This window comes from Carlito syrichta, unplaced genomic scaffold (genome assembly GCF_000164805.1).
Source record: "Carlito syrichta isolate Samal-C Ts95f unplaced genomic scaffold, Tarsius_syrichta-2.0.1 Scaffold312962, whole genome shotgun sequence".
NCBI classification, from domain to species: Eukaryota; Metazoa; Chordata; class Mammalia; order Primates; family Tarsiidae; genus Carlito; species Carlito syrichta.
In genome coordinates this window covers 554,038-578,827 of record NW_007257058.1, presented here as the reverse complement: position 1 = coordinate 578,827, position 24,790 = coordinate 554,038, and the positions used below count along the sequence as shown (strand labels likewise).

The window sequence follows — 24,790 nt, the reverse complement described above, 5'->3', positions numbered from 1 at the left end:
GACAAGGCACGAAAGCTCATGGCCTCAGTCTCTTTGCCAGGAAATAGAAGACAATGAGGACCTACCTCATCAGGCTGTTTGGAATATTAAGTAAAATAATCCATTCAAGCTCATAGCGCAGTGCCTAGTACACTGCAAACTCAATCTTGCCCTGGAAACAATATAAGAACCTCTTAGAAAGAAAAAAGATGAAAACAGAAATATGAGTCTACATTTTTAAGAAATTAGCTACTTAAAAGACATTCTTTTGTTTTTTCCAGTTCTAATAAAATATTTCTTTTTTTGCTAAGCCAAAGAAAATGAAGTACTTATAACCCATGTTGCTAAACATAGAACCTACTTGCTAACTAATTGGCTTAAGAAATAAGAGGTGTCCAGGATACCTAAATGTGATTGTGCTCTGTCTTAAGTGACAGACTTCTCTGCTATATTTTCCTGCATCAAATTTAAAAAAATTCTTATCTAATTGTTTTATTATCTATTTAAATGGAAATCTTTGACCAGAATCATGAAACATGTTATAGAAAGCTATTGTTGGAAATTAATGGCAGCTTATAAATTATATTTATTGCTAATAACTTTACATATAACTGCAATTAAAATGAATTCACCAACTTTGAAAATGTTTCTTAATAAAGCTAAATTCTTTGTTCTACCAATAACATACAAACACAGTAGTTTGGTATTTGAAATAGCAACTCAGTCTTCCCTCTCCCATGTTAAAATAAAGGTGCTTCTCTTTTTGATCTTCTAGATTGGCCTGGGCTAACAATACTCAAGACCCTTGAATTGTAGTAGGCTCCTATTCCCCACTAGAAAAGAAGATTAAGGTGAGGAAATACATGTACCATGAACTTTGGAGCCAATAATACATTCATAAAAGCTTATCGCTTTTTATAAAGGGCCCGAGTGTTTCAAGGGAAAGTGCTTTGCCTGTTTAGTGCAGCATTTGGTTCAGTGAGCACCAGTGGTGCTGACCAGACAACATCGAATAGAATACCAACTCTAGTGCCCACATGTTAGACAAACGGTTGTCATAAATGTGATAGATATCATGAATGGATAGGGTTTTATGTGAAAGTCTGCAGAAGGTCTGAAGGAAGGACATTGGGGCTGAAGTCCAAAAGTGGTATAGTCAGAGAGGCTAACATGTATGTCTGAAAGGAACATACATGGAAAAGCATGTGAAAATTCTATTCCCGGAGAATACAGTCTTTGAGGAACTTTAAAAGTCCATGTGGCAGGAGTGGAGTGAGCAAGCAGTTGAGCTAGGAATGTTGTTTGGAGAAGTAATCAGAGGCCAGATTATGGATGCCATACTGGAATTTGGGATTTTCTCCTAAAAGTCAATAGGGCTCTACCCCAGGTTTTAGGCAGGAAAGTGACATGCTTAGTTTTGTGTAATAAAACAATAACTCTGGCTGCAGTGATTGGTCTGGTGGGCATAGGGGACAGAGGGAGAGAAGTGTAAACTCATGGAAATTAGGCTAGTGCCCTAGGATGGGGGCAGGAGGGTTGAAGTGAAACATGAAGATGAAGGATATTTTGAAGTTAGAAGTGCCAGGATTGAGAAGGGGAAAAGTGAAGGAAAACTTTGGAGAAAGAGACAAAGGGCGATGTTAAGCAGACAGTGTCTAAATCTGAGGCTGAGAGGCCAGGGCAGGCAGCCCAGGGGGCCTTGTGTCACTCATCCCTGATTCCCTCTCTGGAGCAGTGCCTGACACATGGCAGTCACCCTGTCGAAAGATGGAGACTGCAGATGTCCAAGGAAGCCTAAATGTGATCGCACTGCAACTGTTTTATCTGCCGTGTTGTCCTGCATTGCACTTAAAAGACAGAACCAGCAAAGAAAGTGGAGAAGTGGCTGTGAAGTAGGAAGAGAAGTGGGATCTTCAGTCACTTGGGAGTATTCAGCAACTGATTGGGATAGTCTGGGAGGTCCAAGATAACCTCAGTCACGTGCCCTTGGTGGTAGCCTGGAAGCCTGAAGAAAATGTTCCAAGGAGAGAATGTCACCTCTGTTAAATGCTGCTGAGAGGTCAAATATGACCGGAGAAGACATAAGCCCACAGAATTTTCCATGTGGAGACCATTGGTGACCTAGATGAGAACAGTGTCAGAGAGGTGGTGGAGAATAAAAATCTAACTGAAGTGGGGCGAGGGAAAAGTGTGGAGGTGAGAAAGTGGAGAGGGATCACAGGCAACTACTCAAGTTACACTGTGACAGGAAGCAAACATGGTAAAAGCTAGAGAAGCATGTGTAGTAAAGGAAGAGTTTTCCTTTTTTGTTTAAAGATGACATATAATAAAGCATATTTTTATGTTGATGGGAATGACCCAGCAAAGGGAATGTTTTGAGGAAAGGGAATTTGATAATTATAAAATTGAAAGTATTGAAGTTTAACAAGCATAGGTGGATAAGAAAGGGGCAGTGTTTTCTCTGTAAAGACAGGAAGGCAGAGTCTGGGAGAGATGCCAAGTGGTGGTTCTGGCAGTGGGAAGAAGAGGGTACTCCAGAGTGATTATCTCTGTTCTTCAGGAATTATAAGGCAAAGTTTCCACCTAGCAGGAACACTGCGGGAGGAGAGTGTGAGAGGTTTGAAGAGGAAGACATGAAAGAGGGTTAAGAGTCCCTCACTAAGATAAGGTGTAGGAGTGCCAGACAAGGCTGATACCCCCACTTTGTGATCTGTAAGATGGAACTAGAATAAAGGACTCCAACTTTAAACGTTCTAATACTAGCCGGGCTCGGTGGCTTAGCCTGTAATCCCACACTTTTGGGAGGCTGAAGTGAGTGGATTGCCTGAGCCTGCGGGTTCGAGACCTGCCTGGGCAACTTGGCGAGACCTCATCTCTATAAATAATCAAAAATCAGCCGGGCGTGGTAGCGCATGCCTATAGTTCCAGCTACTTGGAAGGCTGAGGTGGAAGGATTGCCAGAGCCCAGCAGGTGGAGGCTGCGGTGGCCGGGAGCGGCCACTGCACTCCAGTCTGAGCGACAGAGTGAAAAAAAGTTCTAATACTTACCTTTCATAAGCGTTTAGGTGGTGTCTATTCTTCATGAGTGAGGAAACTGTTAGTCCAAAAGTTTCAGCAGGAGAACAAAACACTTCATAAACTTAAGGCCATGTCTTTTGACTTCCGGTTTGCTAAAGCAGAGGCACACTACTATCAACGGTATAAAGAAATGATGGAAGAAGCATGGACATACAACATGGCTCCCAAATGGGAAGTTAAAATAGAAGAAGAGAGCCGGGCTCAGTGGCTCAGCCTGTAATCCCGTGCCTTTGGGAGGCTGAGTGAGTGGATTGTCTGAGCCCGCGGGTTCGAGACGCGCCTGGGCAGTGAGACCTCATCTCTACAATAAATCAAAAATTAGCCGGGCATGGTAGCGCACACCTGTAGTTCCAGCTACTCGGAAGGCTGAGGTGGAAGGATCGCCGGAGCCCAGCAGGTCGAGGCTGCGCTGGCCGGGAGCGGCCACTGCACTCTAGTCTGGGCGACAGAGTGAGACTCCAACTCAAAAAAAAAAAAATAGAAGAGGAGGAAAAGCAATCACAAAGTGAAAAAACAGAAGGTGCTAAAAAATGAGACTATCTAGTGCCTGAGAGGGAACTGAATCATATAGAGAAACACATACAACAAGTCCCAGAGACCTCAGAAACCACAAATATCAACTAGTCCCTCAAAGAATTCTAAGTGAAATGCTTTTCCCTAAAAGATTAACCCTGCAAAAGGATGAAAAGAATGAAAATATCCAGAAAACACACAAAACTGTAACAAAAAAGTACAAGTTGGCATGGGCGAAGGAACAGATGAAAGGACATCAAGATCAAATGATTCAAGGGAGAAAACTCATAGAGCAAAGAAATGCTCAGAAATTATCTAGCCAGGTTCCATCTTTCCTGAAATCTCAAGTGGAAAAAGAGGTGAAAGAGTTTGAATGGGTCACAGCATATCCAATTTTCCAGTCTTACCAGGAAGCACTTATAGAAGTGACTATTTTGGTGGAAAAATCAAAAACAGAGGATATAATTAAGAAACCACTTCAAAGGGAGCTCTTGAGTATGCCACCATTTTTTAGAAGCCAACCAGAAAAAAAATTGTTTTCTTGATTATTTCTTTTTTAGGCTAACATACTTTTATAGCCATTAGTGCAGTAAAAATCATATATCTCTTAATTTTGTTTCTAAGTGCATCAAACTGGTAAAAAAAAAAAAAAACTCGGTCACAAGCATTGTATTTCCAGGTGTTCCAGCTGACTGCATAACCACTTCAAAATTTAGTGGCTTAAAACAACCACCATTTTATGTCTCACAATTCTATGTCAGGAAGCCAGGCAGAACACAATTCTCCCCCCATGAGGCACCACCAGAGCCTCCTGGAAATATTCAGGTGATTACTGGGCCGGTCCAGAGGGTCCAAGTTGGCTTCCCTATGAGCCATTGGCAGGGAAAGCTGGTAGGCTGGGCTTCGCTGGTTCTTCTCTTGTTCTCCCCTCTCCATGTAGTTTCAGGGCCATGTGGTAGTTGGACTTATTACATGCTGACTCAGAGCTCCAAGAATGTATATTCTATAAGGCTTGTTGGAAGCTAGAAGGCTTCTTAATTCTTATGACTTAGACTGAGAAGTTCCAGAACATCGCTTATGCTATATTCTATTGGTCACATAAGTTGCCAAGAACAGCCGACATTCAAGGTGAAGGAAAGCAGACTCTTCCTATCAAAAAAGATTTTATATGGCTAGAAGCAGTGGTTCATGCCTGTAATCTCAGTACTTTGGGAGGCTGAGGTGAGAGGATTATTGCCTGAGTCAAGCCTGGGCAACTTGGCAAGACTTCATCTCTACGATAAATCAAAAAATTAGCTAGGGATGGTGGCACATGCCTGTAATTCCAGCTACTTGAAGGCCGAGGTGAACGGATCGCCTGAGTCTAATAGGTCGAGGCTGCAGTGGCCTTGAGCATGTCACTGCACTCCAGCCTAGGCAACAGAGTGAGACTCCAACTAAAAAAAAAAAAAAAAAAAATTATAGCCTTTTTTTTTTGAGTCAGGACCTCACTCTGTCACTCAAGCTGGAGTACTACTCATGATCATGGCTCTCTGAAGCCTCAACCTCATGGGCTCAGGCGATCTTCCACCTTCAGCTTCCCAAGTAGTCAGGACTACAAGCACACGCCTCCATGCCCAGCTAATTACAGTCATTTTTAAATCTATCCTTCCAAGACTCCGAAAAGTCTATATCACACACCTCTATTCTTCATTATGCTTTTCATTGTTCTTTTAACACTGCTCATAAAAACTAAAACATTTTTCTACAAACAGCGAAGCTACAATTTCACAGCTTCTGAGCTAACCTTGACTAAAGAGGCTTGGCTCCCTCTCTATAGGAATAAATATACATAGAGGATGTATAAGCCTGTTACAATTATGCAGACAACACATTGTCTTGCACTCTCCAATCCACCTAAAATGTAATGGGCTATCACATCCCTAGGCCTGTCAGAGATCCCTACTCTAGCATGTAGCACCCCCGTACTTCAAGGGGTTTAAAATTTATATGGAGAAGAAAACACTGAAGAAATAAAACAGCTCATGTCTAATTATGTAGTACAGACATTTTTATTAAGAACATGGACTAGGCCGGGCTCAGTGGCTCAGCCTGTAATCCCAGCACTTTGGGAGGCCAAGGTGAGTGGATTGCCTGAGCCTGCAGGTTTGAGACCCGCCCGAGCAACTCGGCGAGACCTTTTCCCTACAATAAATCAAAAATCAGCTGGGTGTGGTAGCGCGCACCTGTATTTCCTGCTACTTGGAAGGCTGAGACGGAAGGATCGCCAGAGCCTAGCAGGTCGCCTGCAGTGGCCGGGAGCATGCCACGGCACTCCAGTCTGGACGACAGAGTGAGACTCCGACTCAAAAAAAAAAAAGAACATGGACTATAGACCTGGGCAGCAATTTATGGGGAACTGAGAATGCACTTTAAATGATGTTTTCTTAGAGCAGACAAGAGGAAGCCATGGTTATAATTCAACACTGATGGCTACCATGTACCAGCCACTGTTAGAACAGAAATGAGGCCTCACCCTGCCTTTGGGGACCTCCACTGGAAAAGAGATTTGAGAAAACAACACAATAAGCACAAACAGGATGACTGAAGTAAGAATAAGGCGCTATTAAAAAACACATAATTCTGGAGGAAAAGAAAGGCTTTGGGGAATGACGTGAGTTTTACTTTTAGAAAACATCATGTATTTTTGTTTCTAATTCGGAAATTTAAGAAAAAGTGGCTCATAATCTCTGTCCAGATCACTTCTGCAGATAATTTTATAAATAAAAAGTATAAGCTTAGAAAACCCAATATTACAGAAAACTATAAAATGAAAAGTAACAGCCTTTCCACCTTGTTTTGCAAAAGGTAACCCCTTTTAAGTTTTTCACATTAGAAGAGTTTTCACATGTTTTCACTTATAAGTGGAACTTGAACAATTATTGTAATATTATAAGAAAAGAATTGGCAGTAGTGGGAAACTCCCAGGGGAGGGTGGAGGTGGAATTGGTAGTAGTGGGAATCTGCCAGAGGGGGGCACACCTCATCAACAAGGGTACATGCCTAATGAACATTTATATACCTAACCCTGGATTGTACCCCGCATCTTTAAAATAAAAAAAATTTACAAATTTTTTTAAAAGAAGAGTTTTAAACGGGTAGAAAGCAGACAAAGGGAAAGAAGAGGGCAACTCTAGACATGCATAATTGACAATTTACAGTGTTAAGACTACATGTATGATTTTATATAGGTGAAATGTCCAGAACAGGCAAATTTATAGACAGAAAGTAGGTTAGTGGTTGCTTAGGGTTAAGGGCTAAGAGGGGCAGGTGAGGAGGGGAAAGGGAGAGCTAATGGGTTCAGGGTCAGAGGACTAAAGTGTTCAAAAATTATATTTTAGTCCAGGCGTGGTGGCTTATGCCTATAATCCCAGCACTTTGGGAGGCCGAGGTGAGAGGATTGCCTGAGCCCATGAGTTCGAGATCAGCCCGGGCAACCTAGTAAGACTTCATTTCCACAATAAATCAAAAAATGAGCTGGGTGCTGTGGCGTGTGTCTGTAGTTACAGCTACTTGGAAGGCTGAGGTGGAATGATCACCTGAGTCTAGCAGGTTGAGCCTGTGGTGGCTGTGATTGTGCCACTGCACTCCAGCCTGGGCAACAGAGTGAGAATCTGACTCAAAAAAAAAAAAAAAATTTTAGTGATGGTTGCTCAACTCTGTGAATAGATTTAAAAATAATGAATGGGACCAGCCCAGGCAACTTGGCATGACCTCATTCCTACAATAAATAAATAAAAAAATTAGCCGAAGCCGGGCTCAGTGGCTCAGCCTGTAATCCCGCGCCTTTGGGAGGCTGAGGTGAGTGGATTGCCTGAGCCCGCTGGTTCGAGACCCACCTGAGCAACTTGGCATGACCTCATCTCTACAATAAATAAAAAATTAGCTGGGCATGGTAGTGCGCGCCTGTAGTTCCAGGAAGGCTGAGGTGGAAGGATCGCTGGAGCCCAGCAGGTCAACACTGGGGTGGCCGTGAGCATTCCACTGCACTCCAGCCTGGGAGACAGGGAGACTCCAACTCAAAAAAAAAAAAAAGAATTGTACAGTTTATATGGATAAATTTTATGGTAGGTGACATATATCAGTAAAGCTATTTAAGGCCAGGCACAGTGGCTCACACCTGTAATCCCAGCACTTTAAGAGGCCAAGGCAGGAGGATTGCTTGAGCCCAGGAGTTCAAGACCAGCCCGGACAACAGGGCAAGACCTCATCTCTACTATAAAAAATTTAAAAATTACTCAGGCATGATGCCGTGTACCTGTAGTCGCAGCTACTCTAGAGCCTAAAGCAAAAGGATCGCCTGAGCCCAGGAGGTTGAGGCTGTGGTGAACCGTGATCATATCACTGCTCTCCAGTCTGGGCAACAGAGTGAGACTCTGGCTCAAAAAGATAAAAACAAAGCTGTTTAACAAAAAAAGAGAAATGCTAGAGTTTAGAGAGCTCTGAGGAAGTGAGCCTAGAAATGTAGGCAAAGATCCTGCAAAGCTTTGAACTTCACTCAAGAGTTCAGATGGTTTTTCAATTTTGAAGGGAGTGGGGAATCCCTGAGTACCTGACAGGTGGTTTTGAAAAAGTAGAAGAGATCTGGAGGACAGATAGGAAGCAGGAGATGGGAGTCTGTGGCAGTAACCTGGGCGAGAGAGGGAATCAAGAGGCTACTTGGGAATTAGTGACTAGTTAAGGTTTGGTCTGGGGGTTGGGGGATTCCTAGGCTTCTGTCTGAGGAAATAAAGTAGTAAAAGTGCCAGTACAGGGATTATTGGGAGAAGATTTTGGAGCTGTTTTATACATACGTTGAAAACAGCCCATATGTTATCCAGTAAGCTACTGGTTACATGCATCTGTAGCTTTTTCAGAAGTTTAGGCAACAAATAAAGTTTTCCGACAGTTCAGCATATAAATATAACATGTCATGAGTGAAAGGGGAACCATGAAAAGCAACAAACATCAAGGATGTGTAATTTCATGGCATAAATCTTCATATATCAGATGCACAGCATTTGCCCACTGGAGTAAACAATTTGGAAAGCAATCAGTAAATCTGGCATAAAACAGAATTACTCAGTAGACTGCTGGAAAAGGAGGTGCCACACTGCCAAGGACTGATGAGAGGAGAGACAGCAAGTTATTTATTAAGGAGAAGCTAGGAGAGTAGCTTGAGGAGGCTGTTAAAAAAAACAGTCATTTTTTTAAAATGAGAGATGAGCTTGGTTGAAGGGAAAACTCCAGATACAGGTTGAAGTGGTGACTGAGAGAGCAGACTCTCCTAGGAAGCAGGAAAAGTTGGAATCCAGATCATTCCACAGAAGAGACATCTCTACCCTGATGCCAAAGGGAAGGAGTGAAAACAAATGAAGTAGAAAGGTCAACACTGAGAGGAAGAACCAACTAGGGCCCAGAAAACATCAAAGGCAGACTTGAAGGCCCAGCAGATTTCAGAAGTGCGGAGCAGCTGCTGGTAAGATGGGTCTAGGGTTGGTGTTCTGGGGAAAGTAGTCCAGCCTGGCTTGCCAGAGGATTTAATATTATCTTGTATGTAAATCATAGGTAGAATCATAGGAAATTGCTGATATATGACCATTTTTTAACCTACCAAAACAATAGTTTCATATGGTACAACCTATTTATTGACTTGACTAGCTAACTTTACAGCTAAAAAGATGTAAAAGGAGGCCAGGCACAGTAGCTCACGCCTATAATCCCAGCACTTTGGGAGACTGAGGCGGGAGGATTGCTTGAGCCCAGGAGTTCAAGATCAGCCTGTGCAACATAGTGAGACCTCGTCTCTACAAAATATTTTTTTAAATTGGCTGGGTGGGGTGGTGGCATGTGCTTTTAGTACCAGCTTCTCAGGAGGCTGAGGTTGGAGGATCACCCGAGCCCAGGAGGTCAAGGCTGCAGTGAGCCATGATCATGCCACTGTACTCCAACCTAGGCAACAGAGTAAGACCCTAACCAAAAAAGAAAAAAAAAAGTAACAGGACCATAATGATCCAGAGGATATGAACAATCTAAAGTAAAACTTTCAGTGAGACAGGACTGGAGAAAGAGAAATTTGCCCATGATCAGAAAATAAAGAGTAACTACAACTGTTTGTGAACATGGCAGTGAATTTCCTTTAATCAGAGACGACCATGACAAATTCATTAACTATCAAAAAGTGCATTTTACTAAATGTCTTTTAAAATGTTTGATCATACAATATATACAATACATGCTGCTTTCCTTTTGGACTTCACTATCCATTTGAGTCCTAAAAAAGGGGGGAAAAATAGCTGGTTAACAGTTTATAAATGATAAATCATAAGTTCATATAATGTACATAAGTGAAATCTAACAACTAGCCCCTTCTCAGTGAGTAGGGCTCAGGTTAATACACATTGCATGTCTTATGTTTATTCTCCTCTTTCCCTCAAAATATTTTACAGAAGTAAATAAGCTTGGAACAGAAGAATGTCAGTTAACTGAAGCACATATTAAGAGTTTACATCAAGTACAAAAAACCTCACTAGTGCTCAAAATCATAGAAAATTTGAACTAGGAAAAAAAAAAAGAAAAGCTTGTCAATTATCAAGTTCAAAAATCTCCCCATTTTATAGATAAGAAAAATGAAGTTAAGTGAAATTTAGTGGCTTACCCAGGGTTTTAAGGTAAGGGGTAGAGCCCACAAAATCTAGGTCTTCTAATTCCCATTCACAACTGTATGCAATACAGAATACCAGATCAATACTAATTTTTTTTCTAGAAATGTTCCTTTTCACAAAAATAAAGAATTATCTAGTATATAATTCAAAGTTCAGAAATGCCAATTTACTAGCATAATTCTAGGGAAATTATAAACTAACCCTCTGTTTCTGCTTTGAACCCATAAAATCAGCAAATCTAATGGGTCAGTAGTGAACAACAAGGATGAAAGGATTCAATATTTCACTTATCCAATTTACTAGTCTGTTGGGGGAGGGGAAACATCAAACCAAGAACAAATTCCTGCTCTGCCTTTCAGCTGCAAATCTTAAGAACACCAATGTAATCAATCCAGAAAAGGGAACTTAACAACCACTATGCCCTTCTCACCAGTTACACACAATTCTAAGAATGGGGCACTAGAGGGAGGCAAAAATCCAAACTTCACTGAAACGGGGGGAAAGTAGGGTGGTTTGAGTCATCAAATAAACTTTAGTAAAACTGTGCAGCTGTCCCATAGAAAATGTTACCTTCAGCTGGCATCAAGCACTTAGCCTCTGCTGGCTCTGACTTGAAGCAATCACAGGCTCTGATATCTCAAAGGTCTTCACAATCTCCTAGCAGAGAACAAAGAAGATCTGGGCACTGTGTCTACAGCAAATGAAGTAGTCAGAACTATGCAGGGGCAATAAACAGAGCTTTACCTCCCAGTCACGATAACTCAAAGCTATAATTCCTTGATTCCTAATTTGGGTGTTTTGGTCAATTCCCTCACTTTCTTCATTAATGTTAACAGGCTCTGTTTGAAAGACAAAGTTTTCAAAGGTTATCAAATCAGAAGAGGTAATCTGAACAGAAGCTGATGAATTATAGCAATGAAACCTACATTGAGTAAGTAATTATAATATTACACTCTTATTAAGATTTCGTGCATTATTGCATTATGGTAGTATTATTAAAATAGTAGCAAGTAATCCCATTTTTTTCATTAAAAAAAAAAAAAAAAAAACAGCCAGGCATGGTGGCTCACGCCTATAATCCCAGCACTTTGAGAGGCTGAGGCAACAGGACTGCCTGAGCCCAGGGGTTTGAGACCAGCCTGGGCAACATGGCAAGACCTGTCTCTACAATAAATAAAAAAAAATTAGCCAGGGGTGGTAGTATGTACCTGTAGTTCTGGCTACTTGGAAGGCTGAGGCAGAAGAATCGCAAGCCCAGCAGGTAGAGGCTAAGGTCGCAGCAGCCGTGAGTGTGCTGCCACACTCTAGCCTGGGCGACAGAGTGAGACTCCAGCTCAAAAAAACAAAAACAAACAAACAAAACACACACACACATAATAGAGTAATGCATTCCAAACATTTGAAAACCTCTGCATGTCTGTGCCAACCACAGAGCTAGGCCCTAGTAAGTCCAATATAAAACTGAGAACGTTGAAGATAGCAAGTTTCTTAGAAAAAGGAATAAAAGCTAAAAAAAGAAAGTAGTAAGTAAGTACAAAGAAAGTACTTCATTCTTCACAGAAGATCTTAGAAGGACACGAGTAAGGGAAAGTATGAAATTATTCAGGTAAAAATAAAAGATTCACAGAACCCAGGGAGAAAAAGAGCTGGCATCAAGGAATATGGTTAGAAAAAAGCAAACTACAAAAATGGCTTCAATTACAAACTTTCTAAATTAAAATGTGAGGGAAATTATATCTTTTTGGGGGGGGTTAATCTTTACAGCAACAGATGTTAAATAAGTGATATAGATGAATCCATCAAAGTTTTAAACTTCATCATGTTTTTAGTATTTTCAGTTAGTTGTGCAAGATACAACACAGAAAAAAGTTTGTTACCTACAGTGAAAACTCATTTACAGTTAGTAAAATACATTTCATAAACTCTTATATTTTCTCTAAAACTAATTTTTCCAAACATAGTATCATTTACCTATTATTGGCAGTCGGTCTTGGTCAAGTCTTATCCTTGCAAAACCATCCTAAAATAAAAACATGATTTTAGGAGAAGACTAAAATTTTAGACCCAAACCTATAGACACTGGATAAAAAAAAACAACAACTACTCATTTAGGAAATTCTATATTTCAGACAATGAAAATATGAGGAGATGATACAGATAAGACTTCTCTAACATCTTTCTTTACACAGAGTATCTCTCAGGTTTCTAATCAGCTCTTTCACCCAGATCCAGCCTTTATCCTGAGAATCTCTTTTTTTGAGTTGGAGTCTCACTCTGTCACCCAGGCTGGAGTGCAGTGGCACACTCAGGGCTACCACAGCCTCTTCCCGCTGGGCTCAGGCAATCCTTCCTTCACAGTCTTCCACTGAGAATCTCTTAAGGGAAACTCTGTCTTTTCTCTTTAACTGATTTATATATATTTTGGAACACTCAACACATATTATTCATAATTCTACACTGAGAACACTAGCAAAATATTGCCTTTGTTATTTCTCAGAAAATACTTTGGTCAACACAAGCTTTTATCTAAAGTTTAAAATCAAATTCATCTAACATGTATAAAAATACAACCTGATATAAGACTAAAAAACAGTCTAAAGCAAATCTCCATGGCACATTTCTGAGCAGTTTAAAAATATATATTTCAAAATAATTTCAAACTTAAAGAACTACAAGACTACTGTAAAGACCTCTTGTATATCCTTACCTATATTCATTGTTAAAGGTTTACCACATTTACTTTATTCTTATCTCTCCCCATATATTATTATTTATGAATGATGTGAGAATGAAAGACAGCCTGCCCCTTTTCCCTAACCCTTCAGTGTCTACTTCTTGAGAACAATATTCTTTTACATAACATGACAACTATCAAATTCAGGAAATTTAACATTTAAATCATACTGTTATATGATCTAGAGTTCCACTTTCAAATTTTGCCAGTTGTTTCTCTAAATAATTTCTAAAATGTAAAAACAAGCACACAAATTTAAATTTAAGTTTCTTCTACCTAATATGCTAGTTAATGTTTTGCTGCAATGGGTGTAAAATATATACTGGTTAGTACAGATACCCTCGCCAGTTCCCATCTATAGCTTTTATTCTGTATTCTTTTAAAAACATATAAAGGCAATTAGAAGAAATTATCTTAAATCTTACCCGTATAATGAAGGAAACATGAAAGATGTTTTCCACTGTACGGGGGAAAGAATGTGGATCAACCACAAAGTCAAAGAAGGACATTGGAGTATCAGCTATAAATAAAAGAAAAAATTCTTCAGAGCAGGAAAAATGATTTTTGCTCATCAATGAGACCAATAATTAATACCATTAGCTAGAGACAAAGAAAGTAGCACTCATGGGAGTGTAAGTCAATCCAACCCTTCTGGAGGATAATCTATTGAATATTGATATTCTGGAGGGCATACCTATTGAAGAAAATATGTGTGCCCACTGACCTGGCAACCTCCTCTACATAGCTGGCCTACAGAAATATTAGCACAAGAATACAAGTTTACATACCCTACTTCAGAAGTGTATATGAGTAAAATCCTATAAATTATTCATCCTTTAAGAGAATCTATTAAATGCATTTATGATATAGTCATACAATGAGAGCCAGTGAAAAGAACTAAGCAGAGCTACATGTTAATGACATGGAAGAATGTCTACATGGGAAAGTTACATTGCAGAAGAATGTATATCTGTGAAAAAAAAAGACGACACAAAAAATTACTTAGGTACATTTTTATATGACTGACATAAACAGAAAACAATCTGAAAATAAAATATACACAACACATTTTACAATTGGTTAGCTCTGGGGAATGAGAGGAAGTGGACTAGGTACGTGACTTTTGACTTTCCTCACTTGTATGACATGTTTTATTTTTTAACAGAATTAAGCCCCCATGTTTTAAAGATTAAAATGGTTAAAAAAAAAAAAAAAAAGGTTACTGCACCAATGTTCTCACATGGGACTTCTAAAGGGGAGAAGCTTCATTAAAGATATATGCCAAGAAGGAATCAAAATGATTCAAACATTACATATGGCTGAAAATGCCTTTTAAATACGTATAACCTTACTGAAACTATAATACAAATTGCTGCCCTTTGAACTGATTATCATACTTACGATCTTCTCGAAAATATGTTTGCAACAATCCCAAGATTCTCTCTACTTCTTTCTCTGTTGCTTCTTGATGAGATTCTTCCATTCTTCTTAACTGAAAAAAAAAAGTCATTATCAAGCTGACTGACCTACTCACTTGCCTGTTAACAACCATTTTCTTTTCCTTTTGTATACCCAAACTCTTCTAAATGTCTTTTGTTGGGGATTGCTAGCAGTTTTTATCCCTGCCTTAAAATTTATAGTTTTGTAAAAAAGATTTTCTAGTTTCAGTAACATTTTTATGTCAGTTCTTAATAGAAGAGTAACATTACCAAATCAGCCATTTTCAAGTTGAGCATAAAATAGCAAAATACAAAAAGGGAAGTTTAGTATAGTGGTTCTCAACTGGGAGTATTTTTACCCCGCAAGGGACATTTGCCAATATCTGGACACATTTTTGGTTGTCACAACTGGGGTAGGCAGCAGGTCTGCAATTGCCAGCTAGTAGGTAGAAGCCAGGGAAGCTGCTAAAGATCCTACAAGACATAGGATAGCCTCTGTCTTGAAGAATTATCCAGACCTAAATGCTGATAATGCTGAGGTTGAGAAACCTGGTTTAGAAGAACTGATCAAAATTACAGAAGCCAATTAAAATAAAGTAGCCAATTCAATAACATGTTAAAAGCTTACATAAAATGATTATTTAGGCCAGGTGCAGTGGCTCACACCTATAATCCTAGCATCTTGGGAGGCCTAGGTGGAAGAACTGCTTGCGGGCAGGAGTTTGCAACTAGCCTAGGCGACATCGCTAGACCTTATCTCTGCAAAAAAACTAAAAAAAAAATTATAGTCCCAGCTATTTGGTGGTGGTGCACACCTATAGTCCCAGCTATTTGGGAGACCTAGGCTGGAGGATTACCTGAAAAGTTCAAGGCTGCAGTAAGCTGTTTGTGCCACTGCACTCTAGCCTAGATGAAAGACTCTGACTCAAAAAAAAAACCAAAACAAACAATAATTACTTGTTTATGTGACAGAACCTGACTCCAGACCCTAAAGTTTAGAAAAGATTGCCAAATTGCATTGCATTATATTAATGATTATTTTAACTTTGGGAGTTTTAAAAACAACATTAAAAAAACAAACAAACCTGGGCAGGCATTGCCCTCTGCTCTTCTATCGTACGAACTTTTCTTGGACGATCGCTTCGTGGCTTTGGCACAGGGAATTCGCCTTGTATTGAACCCAACCTAATGAAAAATATGTTTTCATATCTTTTTTTGTTTTTTACACTGATTTCACTAACTAAAAGCAGTTTGCATGGTATAGTCAAATTCAGATCAGCCATCAGTGATATTTGAGCCAATATCAGACAAAGACTCTCGGTAAGATTGTGACATCCTTTCTGCTCCCTTTATATTTCTAAAAGAATTCATAGGAGCTTTACTCAACAACAAATACCTCCTCAAGCACCTTCACAATGCTCTGTACAGGAAGCCAGTGAATGTACCTATGAAGTCTTTCCAGCTAGCCTATTTCTTCTGTAAAGCCAGCTTCTGAGATCAGAGGGGTGAATATGTGGGGAAACTCCAGTGAGGTCAAAAGCCTTTGATCTAGGGGTGGCAGGGCAGAGGCTCACAGCTCAGGATGACAGAACATACTTATCTTAGAATAACAGGTCAAACCAAGGCCATGGGATCCCTTTGCCTTATGGACTCTTACATGCCCCCCGCCCCCCCTCAAAAAAAAACCCTAATGCAGACCTGGGCTACAGTAATAGATATATCATGCAGGGATCAAGGCCCCGAGAATATAGACCCATGTGGTCCCTACACTTGAGGAGATCAAAGTAAAAGATGTAGATGGACATATACATTATGCACATAGATGCATTTTAACATAATGTGGTGCTATAATAGCATACTGCTCAAGTGCTATAAGAGCATTTGGGCAGAGATATCTACCCAGGAAGTAGTCTGGTTGGGAAATCTGATCCTAGCTGATAATGCCTCTGTCTGGCAAAGTTACTAAAGGCTTCCAAGTTGGGGCCTGTGGAATAAATAAATCTCACCAGATGGAAAGATACAGGAAGGGGACATTGGAGGCTGAGGGAACAGCAAGTGCAGGGACATAACAGTTTAAAGTATTTCATTGTAAAAAATAAAATAAAATAAAAAATAAAGTACTTCATTGTGGCTGGAATTTGGGTTGGTTTGATGAGACAACACGTTTAAGGCTTTATCTTTAGATCCTAGGATTTATCAAAGAGTTCAGTACTCAACAGCAAAAAAACGAAGATTTGGACTTGATCTTATAATAAAGAAGTTTGGACCGGGCATGGTGGGTCAAGCCTGTAATCCCAGCAGGGAGGCTGAGTGAGAGGATTGTCTGAGCCCATGGGCTCGAGACCAGCCTGGGCAACATGGGCAATAAAAAATAAAAAAATAGCCGGGTGTGGCAGTGCATGCCCGTAGTTCTGGCTATTTGGAAGGCTGAGGAGGAAGGATTGCCAGAGCCCAGCAGGTTGACACTGGGGTGGCTGTGAGCGTGCCACCGCACTCCAGCCTGGGTGACGGAGTGAGACCCCAACTCAAAAAAAAAAAAAAAGTGATCTTTGATTTTTATCCTGTAATATATACAATGGTTCAAGGTACCTCAGTTACCCAAGGTCTCGTTAAAGAACAGATGCCAGGTCCCATACCATAGAACGACTACATCCACACCTCCAAAGTCTTCTGACAGACACTACCAATCTCAGGAGGCTTAAAAAGCAAACTAGCCAAGTGCAGTGGCTCAAGCCTGTAATCCCAGCACCTTGGGAGATCGAGGTGAGTGGATTGCCTAAGCTCAGGGGTTTGAGACCAACCTGGGCAATTTGGTGAGAACTGTCTTTACAATAAATCAAAAAATAAGCCAGACGTGGTAGCACACACCAGTAGTTCCAGTTACTTGGAAGACTGAGGAGGAAGAATCACTGGAGACCAGTAGGTCGAGGCTGCAGTGGTTGTGAGCATGCCACTGTACTCCAGCCTGGGCCACAGAGTGAGACTCTGACTCAAAAAAATAAAAAATAAAAGGAAACTAGAAAGGATAAACGCCTACCTCTACCACTTAAGCAAAAAGAACTGAAGCAACTCAAATGATTACCCTAGAGAAAGTGTCTACTAGGGAACATGATCAGTGTACTTGGAGAATGTCTTACAGAAGAACCAGTAAAAGCTATTCTTGGTTTCTTCAGAGGCCTAAGCTAGAAAGTTAAGGCAGAGGCCAAAATCATTTGAGAACAAAGAAACACTTTTCCTAAAATTAGAGTTGTATCCAAAAAATGAACTGAGCAGTTTATGTGACAGTGACTCAAGCAGTCTTCAAATAGGTCAGTGGTCATCCAACAGGATATTATAATAATATCATGTGACATATTTCTAGACTTTTAAGATCCCTCAGTAGAAGGTATCATCCTCCTATGTGATAAGGATTTCAAGGACGATAAAAACAAAATCAGACTTATGGTACAGACCCAAACTCTCAAGAGCTAGAAGCAAAAGAACAAAGAGAGAGCCTTAGAGAGGTTCTGGCCGAGGGCCTTTCCTGCTAAAGCAGGATGAGGGATCCTTAATGTTCCATCCACATCAAGCGTTTATGGGCTTTTAAATAAAAGTTTAGAAAGTCTTCTAACAATGGCTGTCATCCCTACAGTACCAAATAATCTTTGTCCCTATAAGAAAAAACAATTTCAGGTTTATAAATGGCTGGACTGTTGGATTTTTAAAATAATCTTACAGAAAGTGGAATGTATGGGTTTTATTAAAGGTGTTTTCTGCTGTTTTGCCTGATATTTTCCAGGAGTCATAGACTATGAATTCAAAATCAGAACTATCTTCATCACGGATGAGTTCTTCAGCTTCTAGTGGATTTACACCCATATGTGTCAGCTACAAAAATGAAGGAAAACAAAAAAAAACCCCAGTTAAGCCACAAGCATTCACCGTATCCAATAACCTGCATCATTAAACCTTTAAGAGGCCAGAGGCAAAGCCTGTTTCCAGTGTCTTAATATGTTGGCTAAATTTCTTACTATAAGATAACTTTGAAGTTAAATTCCTATTTTCAGATGTCCTTTTTTTTGGGCAAAGAATATTCCTCAATGTATTTAGAACCTTTGGGTGAGAAAGAAATGATTTAGACCAGTGGTTCTCAACCAGGGTGAATTTGATCCCAGAAGTCTTCAGGCAATATCTGGAGACATTTTTGGTTGTCACAACTGATGTGCTACTGACATCTACTGGGTAGAGGCCAGGGAGGGTGCTCAACATCCTACAATGCATAGTATAGGCCCCTAAAGATGCACCCAGCCCAAAATATCAACAGTGCCCAAGCTGAAAAACTCTTGAAACCTTGCTATAGCCTGCTGGCAGGTTGAGGGCATTAGGTATGCCAGAAGAACTAAGCCCTTTGAGAATTTCTATATCACAAGTAGCTTCATTTATTAGTAAAGCTATACTACGATAAAAATGTAAAATTACATCTCAAAATCAAAAGCTCCAAGACACACAAGGAAGTTCAGTTCTGGCTTTCAGATTTTAATTTGTAGCCAACCTCCTAGAAATCTCTCTTCAGCTTGTATCCCAGTATATCTAGAAAGCACCAGCCTATCATCATGAGACAATGGCTTATCTTAAAATTGCCTTCCTGGGATGAGCTAGCAGATATCATACAATTCTCATCTCAAACTATCTGACAGAAAATGTTTTATATTGAATTTACTTTTATTAAAGTACACCTTTATTACATTATACTATAAAATGCCTAGAAGTTATCAAATTCCAATGGTAATATCATATATAAGCAATAATCACAAAATCTTCAGGGAGCTTAATCCTGTTTTAAAGGCAACCAAACTCTGAAGAAAAGAAAGGCTACAAGAGCCTGGTAAGAGTGGTATGATGAGCTCACTGCTCTGCCATGCCATTGCACCCTTGTAGGAGGACATTCCAATTTTGGTTTGCTCAAATCTACCAATCTTTTTCTTATAATGTCTATATTTGATGTTATACATCCAGAAACTAGACAACTATTAATTTAAGGTTTTACATTTAATGCTTTCAGACTTCTAGAATTTATTTTGATATATAAAGTACACAGCTTAACTTGATAAAGAAACTTATTAAAAAATCCAACATATGGTCTTTTTATTGAGCTGTATGTTTGTGTGTATTTATTTTCCTAAATACATTATACTTCACAATTAAAAATTTTTTAAAATTCTAAGGTTTTAAAAAAAACTAGAAATAATCTTCTGCCTCATGCCTTTACAAAATAATTACTTTATTTAGCCAAATCTCATGATACTAAAACATTTTAATAACATTTAACATAGGCCGGCTCAGCCTGTAATCCCAGCACTTTGGGAGGCTGATGTGAGTAGATTGCCTGAGCCCGTGGGTTCCAGACCAGTCTGGGCAACTTGGCAAGACCTCATCTCTACAATAAGTAAAAAATTAGCCAGATGTGGTAGCGCATGCCTGTAGTTCTGGCTACTTGGAAGGCTGAGGCAGAAGGATCACCAGAGCCTAGCAGGTCGATGCTGGGGCAGCCGTGAGGATGCCACTGCACTCCAGCCTGGGCGATGGAGTGAGAATCCAACTCAAAAAATATATATACATATTTAACATAAACATCCAGTCAGAAATGTTATGTTCATACCAAGTTGCATCTAGCTGTGCTAGGCTCAGAATAGAATAAAGAAAAGACAACAGTAAGAGTAAGGTCCATCTTAAGTGTGCTTTTTTTGGGCTTAATACATCAAAGAAAAGTTTTGAAATTTCAGGTAACAACTATTCAAACTTGTTATGAGGCAAAGAAAGGTAAATAAAACTAAAAAAAAAGCAAAACTCAATCATATTCATATGGTTCTGAAGCAGTCTCACAGACAGACCAAAACATGCCCCCTCACTGGGCCTGTCTCATCTCCAGCTCTGCCACCTCAGAGTGGGCTTTTGCCTAGCCCAAAAAAGATCCTAGGTCACAGAGAGTGATCTAGAACACTGATGAACTGACTAAGGCAAAATGGCCATTGGTAAATAACCATAGCACTCAAAGTCTTATAATAGAATGCTAAGAGATTTTCAAACCATTCAAAGACTCTCCTAAATTCTACTATATAGCTCTACTTTTTATCTGTTTAATTAGGTAAGATCTCTCTGGAGGATCTGAGACCCTCCCCCACCAAAAAAAGTAAAATAATTTGCATATAATATAAGCAAAGTAGAAAACTACTACATATTGATATGACAGATAAAACATTTATGAAGATTCTGCAGCTTTGAACTTACTAGAGTTTCAACATATCTTAACATGTCAAACGAGTTCAGATCAGAGCGCAGCTGCTTGGCTTTCTCTTTTCCCAAATCTGAAGCCAAAACAAGAAACTGGGCATCTAGGACTGCTTCTCTTGCTCTGGACACTATTCAAAAAAGAAGGAAAATATACACATTACAACATGCACATTATCCATAGATACTTTCTCTCAATTTCCAGCTACTTACTAGGATTTCTCACTGACCAGAAAAACATATCAAGTGGCTGAAAACTGACCCATCCTTCTAAAACTAGCTTCCCTGCCCAACTCCCCAAAATCTCTAATCAAAGCTGACTAGTTTTCTTAAAAAGTCAGCTTTTCTCTCTAGTTTTCCTATTCCTGTTAACTGAACCACATCTCTTAATAACCCCAAAACCTATATGATGTCACTTCTCCTCCTGACTCAAATAATCCATTCTGATCACTATTATTATCACAGATGTCAAACCAAATGCCCACTACGTGTAAGGCCCTGTGCTTGGCATGGTGGTTTGTGAACAGCAATGGGTAAGTCTTCAAGAAGCCTCAACTGTAATAGTGGTTATGTGCTGAGGAGGCATCAGAAGGTTAATGCAGCCAACATGGCAAAGCAACCCAAATGAACAGTCTACAGGAAGCAGGGTTGTGACCCCTGAGGATAGTTGCTTAAAAAAAAGTTTTGATTACTGCTGGGCATGGTGGCTCATGCCTATAATCCCAGCACTTTGGGAGGCTAAGGTGAGAGGACCACTTGAGTCCAGGAGTTCAAGACCAGCCTAGGCAACAAGGTGAGACCTTATCAATAAAAATTAAAATAAAAAAAAAAAAGGACAGGTGTGGTGGTGTGTGCTTGTAGTCCCAGCTACTTAGGAGGCTGAAACAGAAGGATCACCCAAGTCCAGCAGGTCAAGGCTGCAGTAATTGTGATCATGCTACTGCACATGTCCAGCCTGGGCAACAGAGTGAGACTCTGACTAAACAAACAAACAAAGAAAAAGGTTTTGATAGAGGACATGGGATTTAAGAGAAGCTATGGAAAAGATTTAAATAAAAGGAGAGGGGAATGGGCCAGGCAACCCAGGATGTTCATGGGAGAGATGGTGTGAAGTTTGGAGAGATGAAGGGGTTAGTTAGAGGAAACAGAAGGACTGAGGGGTTTGGCTTAATCAGACCCTGTGGATGACAGGAAGTGCGAAAAAGTAGTTTGGGGACACCTGCAAAGGAGAATTCTAAAGGAAGCCAAAAGGAGACAGACAACACAAAGTTCAACTTGTTCCTCAAGGCCTCTTCTTTTGCATCATCAATTTCCTAAAGAAGCCTCACAAAAACAACAAAGACCTGGCCAGAGAACTTGTGGACTCCAGTTTTTATCTCATCCATCAGTTTTCTTCTCAAAGAAGAAGTTTTTCATTTCCAGTGAGTCACTGTGGACTGGGTAGACCTTGTCTCTATTCTAGACCTCCTCTGGCCAACAGCCTTGTAGCACATATGGCAAGAAAAGTGCAAATATGGTGTCATGAGTGACTTTAAGGTCTCTAAAGTGTTATGTTAAACTGTGGCTGGGTGTGTAGTCCCAACACACCTTGGGAGGTTGAGGCAGAAGGATGACTTGAGACCTGGAGTTCAAACCAGTCTGGATACCATAGTGAGACTCTGTCTCTACAAAAAATAAAAAAAGTAACCAGGCTTGGTGGTATGCACCTGACAGCTACCTGACAGGCTGAGATGGGAGGATCATTTGAGCCTGTAAATTAGAGGCTGCGGTGAGCAATGGTCATGCCACTACACTCCAGCCTGGGGGACAGAGTGAGACTCTGTCTCTAAAAAAGAATAAAAAGTGTTTTAAAAGAGTTAAAACTAAGCCCATTAGATCCATGAATGCCAAGCACCTAGAATTCTGTTTGCTGAACTCCTAGGGCCCATTGAGCAACTCCTAGCATCCCACTGAGTGAAATATTTTGCCTCACAACTTTGCTTTAAGCACTGGAAATAGCTGAGGTGGGGAGAATGATTTGTATACAAATAGGTGATTAGATACAAAGTAAATATCAAAAGAGTAATTAGTCAAGAGTACTAGCAAAGACACCAACCAGGAGTCCAGGCTGGGGAGGGAAGACAAAGCTTAAGGGGGGGAGGGGACTTAACCAGATGAAGAAGAAAAACCCGGTTCTGGAAGATTTTGATGAGATTTGGCATCGACCAAGATGGGGATTGGTAAGGAGGCCATGGTCAGAGCAAGATAGGCACAAATTAGAGAGCACAGATAAAGTGATCAAAGGAGACATTTAAACCACTAGCCATACTAGGAAATGACTACAAATAAATGTTCTGGTCCTGGAAGAAAATGAAGAATTGTGATGCTGGGGCCTCATCAGTTCTGTTGGCTCTTTTATATCGCTATATCTGTATGCATTCTCCCTTTCTATTCCCATAGACATGTTATAGACAGGGGCCTGGAGGGAAGAATGGTCTGGATACTTTGTCCTAGGGTTCTGTGACCTAGAGCCCACATCAGGGGATACCCCCACCTTGTCCTCTGGTATTGAACAGATAAGCCGCTGCTATCACTACTGATGCTTTTAATTCAAACTAAGATTATCTGTTCAGGTTCCCATGGTCTAGAGTTCAGTCCTCTGAGATACCTATATATTTCTTTCTCTCTCTCTCTCTCTCTCTCTCTCTCTCTGTCTCTCTGTCTCTCTGTCTCTCTGTCTCTCTCATCTTTCTTGCACTCACTGACAAACACACACACTCAACTCCTGACTGCAGGCCAACAGGTCTACTTGTAGACCATGTCACCTTCACTGGGTTACAGGTGGACCAACAATAAGGAGCTGAGGGAGGGGAGACTGGGATGGGAGACAAGAAAAAAAACAAGATGTCACAGGTTAGCTCGGTTCTTCTCGAATTCATCCATTCAACAAATGTATACTGGGGATACAGCAGTAGATCCAAGAGAGAGAAAGTTGTTTTTTTTTTGAGTTGGAGTTTCACTCTGCCACCCAGACTGGAGTGCAGTGACCACTCCTGGCCACTGGAGCCTCGACCTGCTGGGCTCCGGCAATCCTTCCACCTCAGCCTTCCAAGTAGCTGGCATTACAGGCGCACGCTACCACGCCCGGCTAATTTTTTTGATTTATTGTAGAGATGAGGTCTCACCAAGTTGCCCAGGCTGGTCTCGAACCCGCGGGCTCAGGCAATCCACTCACCTCAGCCTCCCAAAGTGCGGGATTACAGACTGAGCCACCGAGCCTGGCTGAAAGAAAAATTTTAACATGTAAAGTTCTCAAACTTGAATGGGCAACGGAATCACCTGGTAGCTTGTTAAAACAGATTGTAGGACCCAAGGAGTCCTTGGTATGTAACAAGTGTATAAGAAAAGTAGCATTCTTGCTATAATGGAAAAGGTTCCCAAACTGGTAAAGCACTATTATAAATATGGAAATTGATGTCAATCGTTTGGCTCTGATATAAAACTAAATAAAAGTACCCTAAGACACATGACAATATATCAAATAATTACCTTCATTAAACAGAGTGTTGGCCTCTTCGAGGACCTCTGTTAATTTGTCACTGGCATTCAGTATGTCCTCCCGGTTTTCTATTTTAAAAAACACAAACTGTGAAAAATTGGTCGTCATTCACTAGTAAGTGGTTGACAAAGCTACCCTGCGGCAGCAAAGTCAAGCCGGCCCCCTGCTCCCTGGGGCGCCTCACATCGTTAACAAAATGGCACAGAAAGAGAAGAGACTCTACCCTTTAAGCAACAGGAACTTCACAAAGGAGGCCCTGGCTCCCGCCAACCTTAACCCAGAGGCTGGGCCCCCTGCTGCCGCCTCTGAGTGCGCCGCAGAGTGGCTCTCAAGCTTTGCAAGCGACAGGATGCCCTGGGGCCCCGCGAGAGGGGCGCGCATCCAGAGCTCGGGACTCGGCGGGTCCGGGTGGGGTCCCGGAGCGTGCATCTCCGAGCGCTCGCGCGCGCCGCTGTGGCCGCGGCGAGCCCACGCAGGGAGCGCCACGTGCCGTCAGGGCACACCGCGCCCGCGCCCCGCCTGTCGCCCGCTCCTGGCCGGCTCCGGCGACGCACAGGGC

General features: G+C 40.8%; 1 protein-coding gene across 2 annotated transcripts in view; it reads right to left on the bottom strand.

Moving 5' to 3' along the window:
* Positions 1-9,701: 9,701 nt before the first annotated feature.
* The window catches only part of NSMCE4A (NSE4 homolog A, SMC5-SMC6 complex component), a 15,667-nt gene continuing 578 nt past the window's right edge, over positions 9,702-24,790 (bottom strand). The window contains exons 2-11 of one of the 2 annotated variants that reach the window (XM_008070110.1): positions 24,222-24,299; positions 20,694-20,824; positions 18,142-18,293; positions 15,512-15,611; positions 14,389-14,479; positions 13,413-13,507; positions 12,225-12,273; positions 10,998-11,092; positions 10,824-10,910; positions 9,702-9,862 (exon numbers count right to left, since the gene is read on the bottom strand). In XM_008070110.1, the coding sequence (XP_008068301.1) occupies positions 10,836-10,910; positions 10,998-11,092; positions 12,225-12,273; positions 13,413-13,507; positions 14,389-14,479; positions 15,512-15,611; positions 18,142-18,293; positions 20,694-20,824; positions 24,222-24,299 (866 nt within the window). In that variant the 3' untranslated portion in view covers positions 9,702-9,862; positions 10,824-10,835. The remainder of the gene's footprint in view (positions 9,863-10,823; positions 10,911-10,997; positions 11,093-12,224; positions 12,274-13,412; positions 13,508-14,388; positions 14,480-15,511; positions 15,612-18,141; positions 18,294-20,693; positions 20,825-24,221; positions 24,300-24,790) is intronic. The other variant, XM_008070111.1, reaches the window with a different exon arrangement.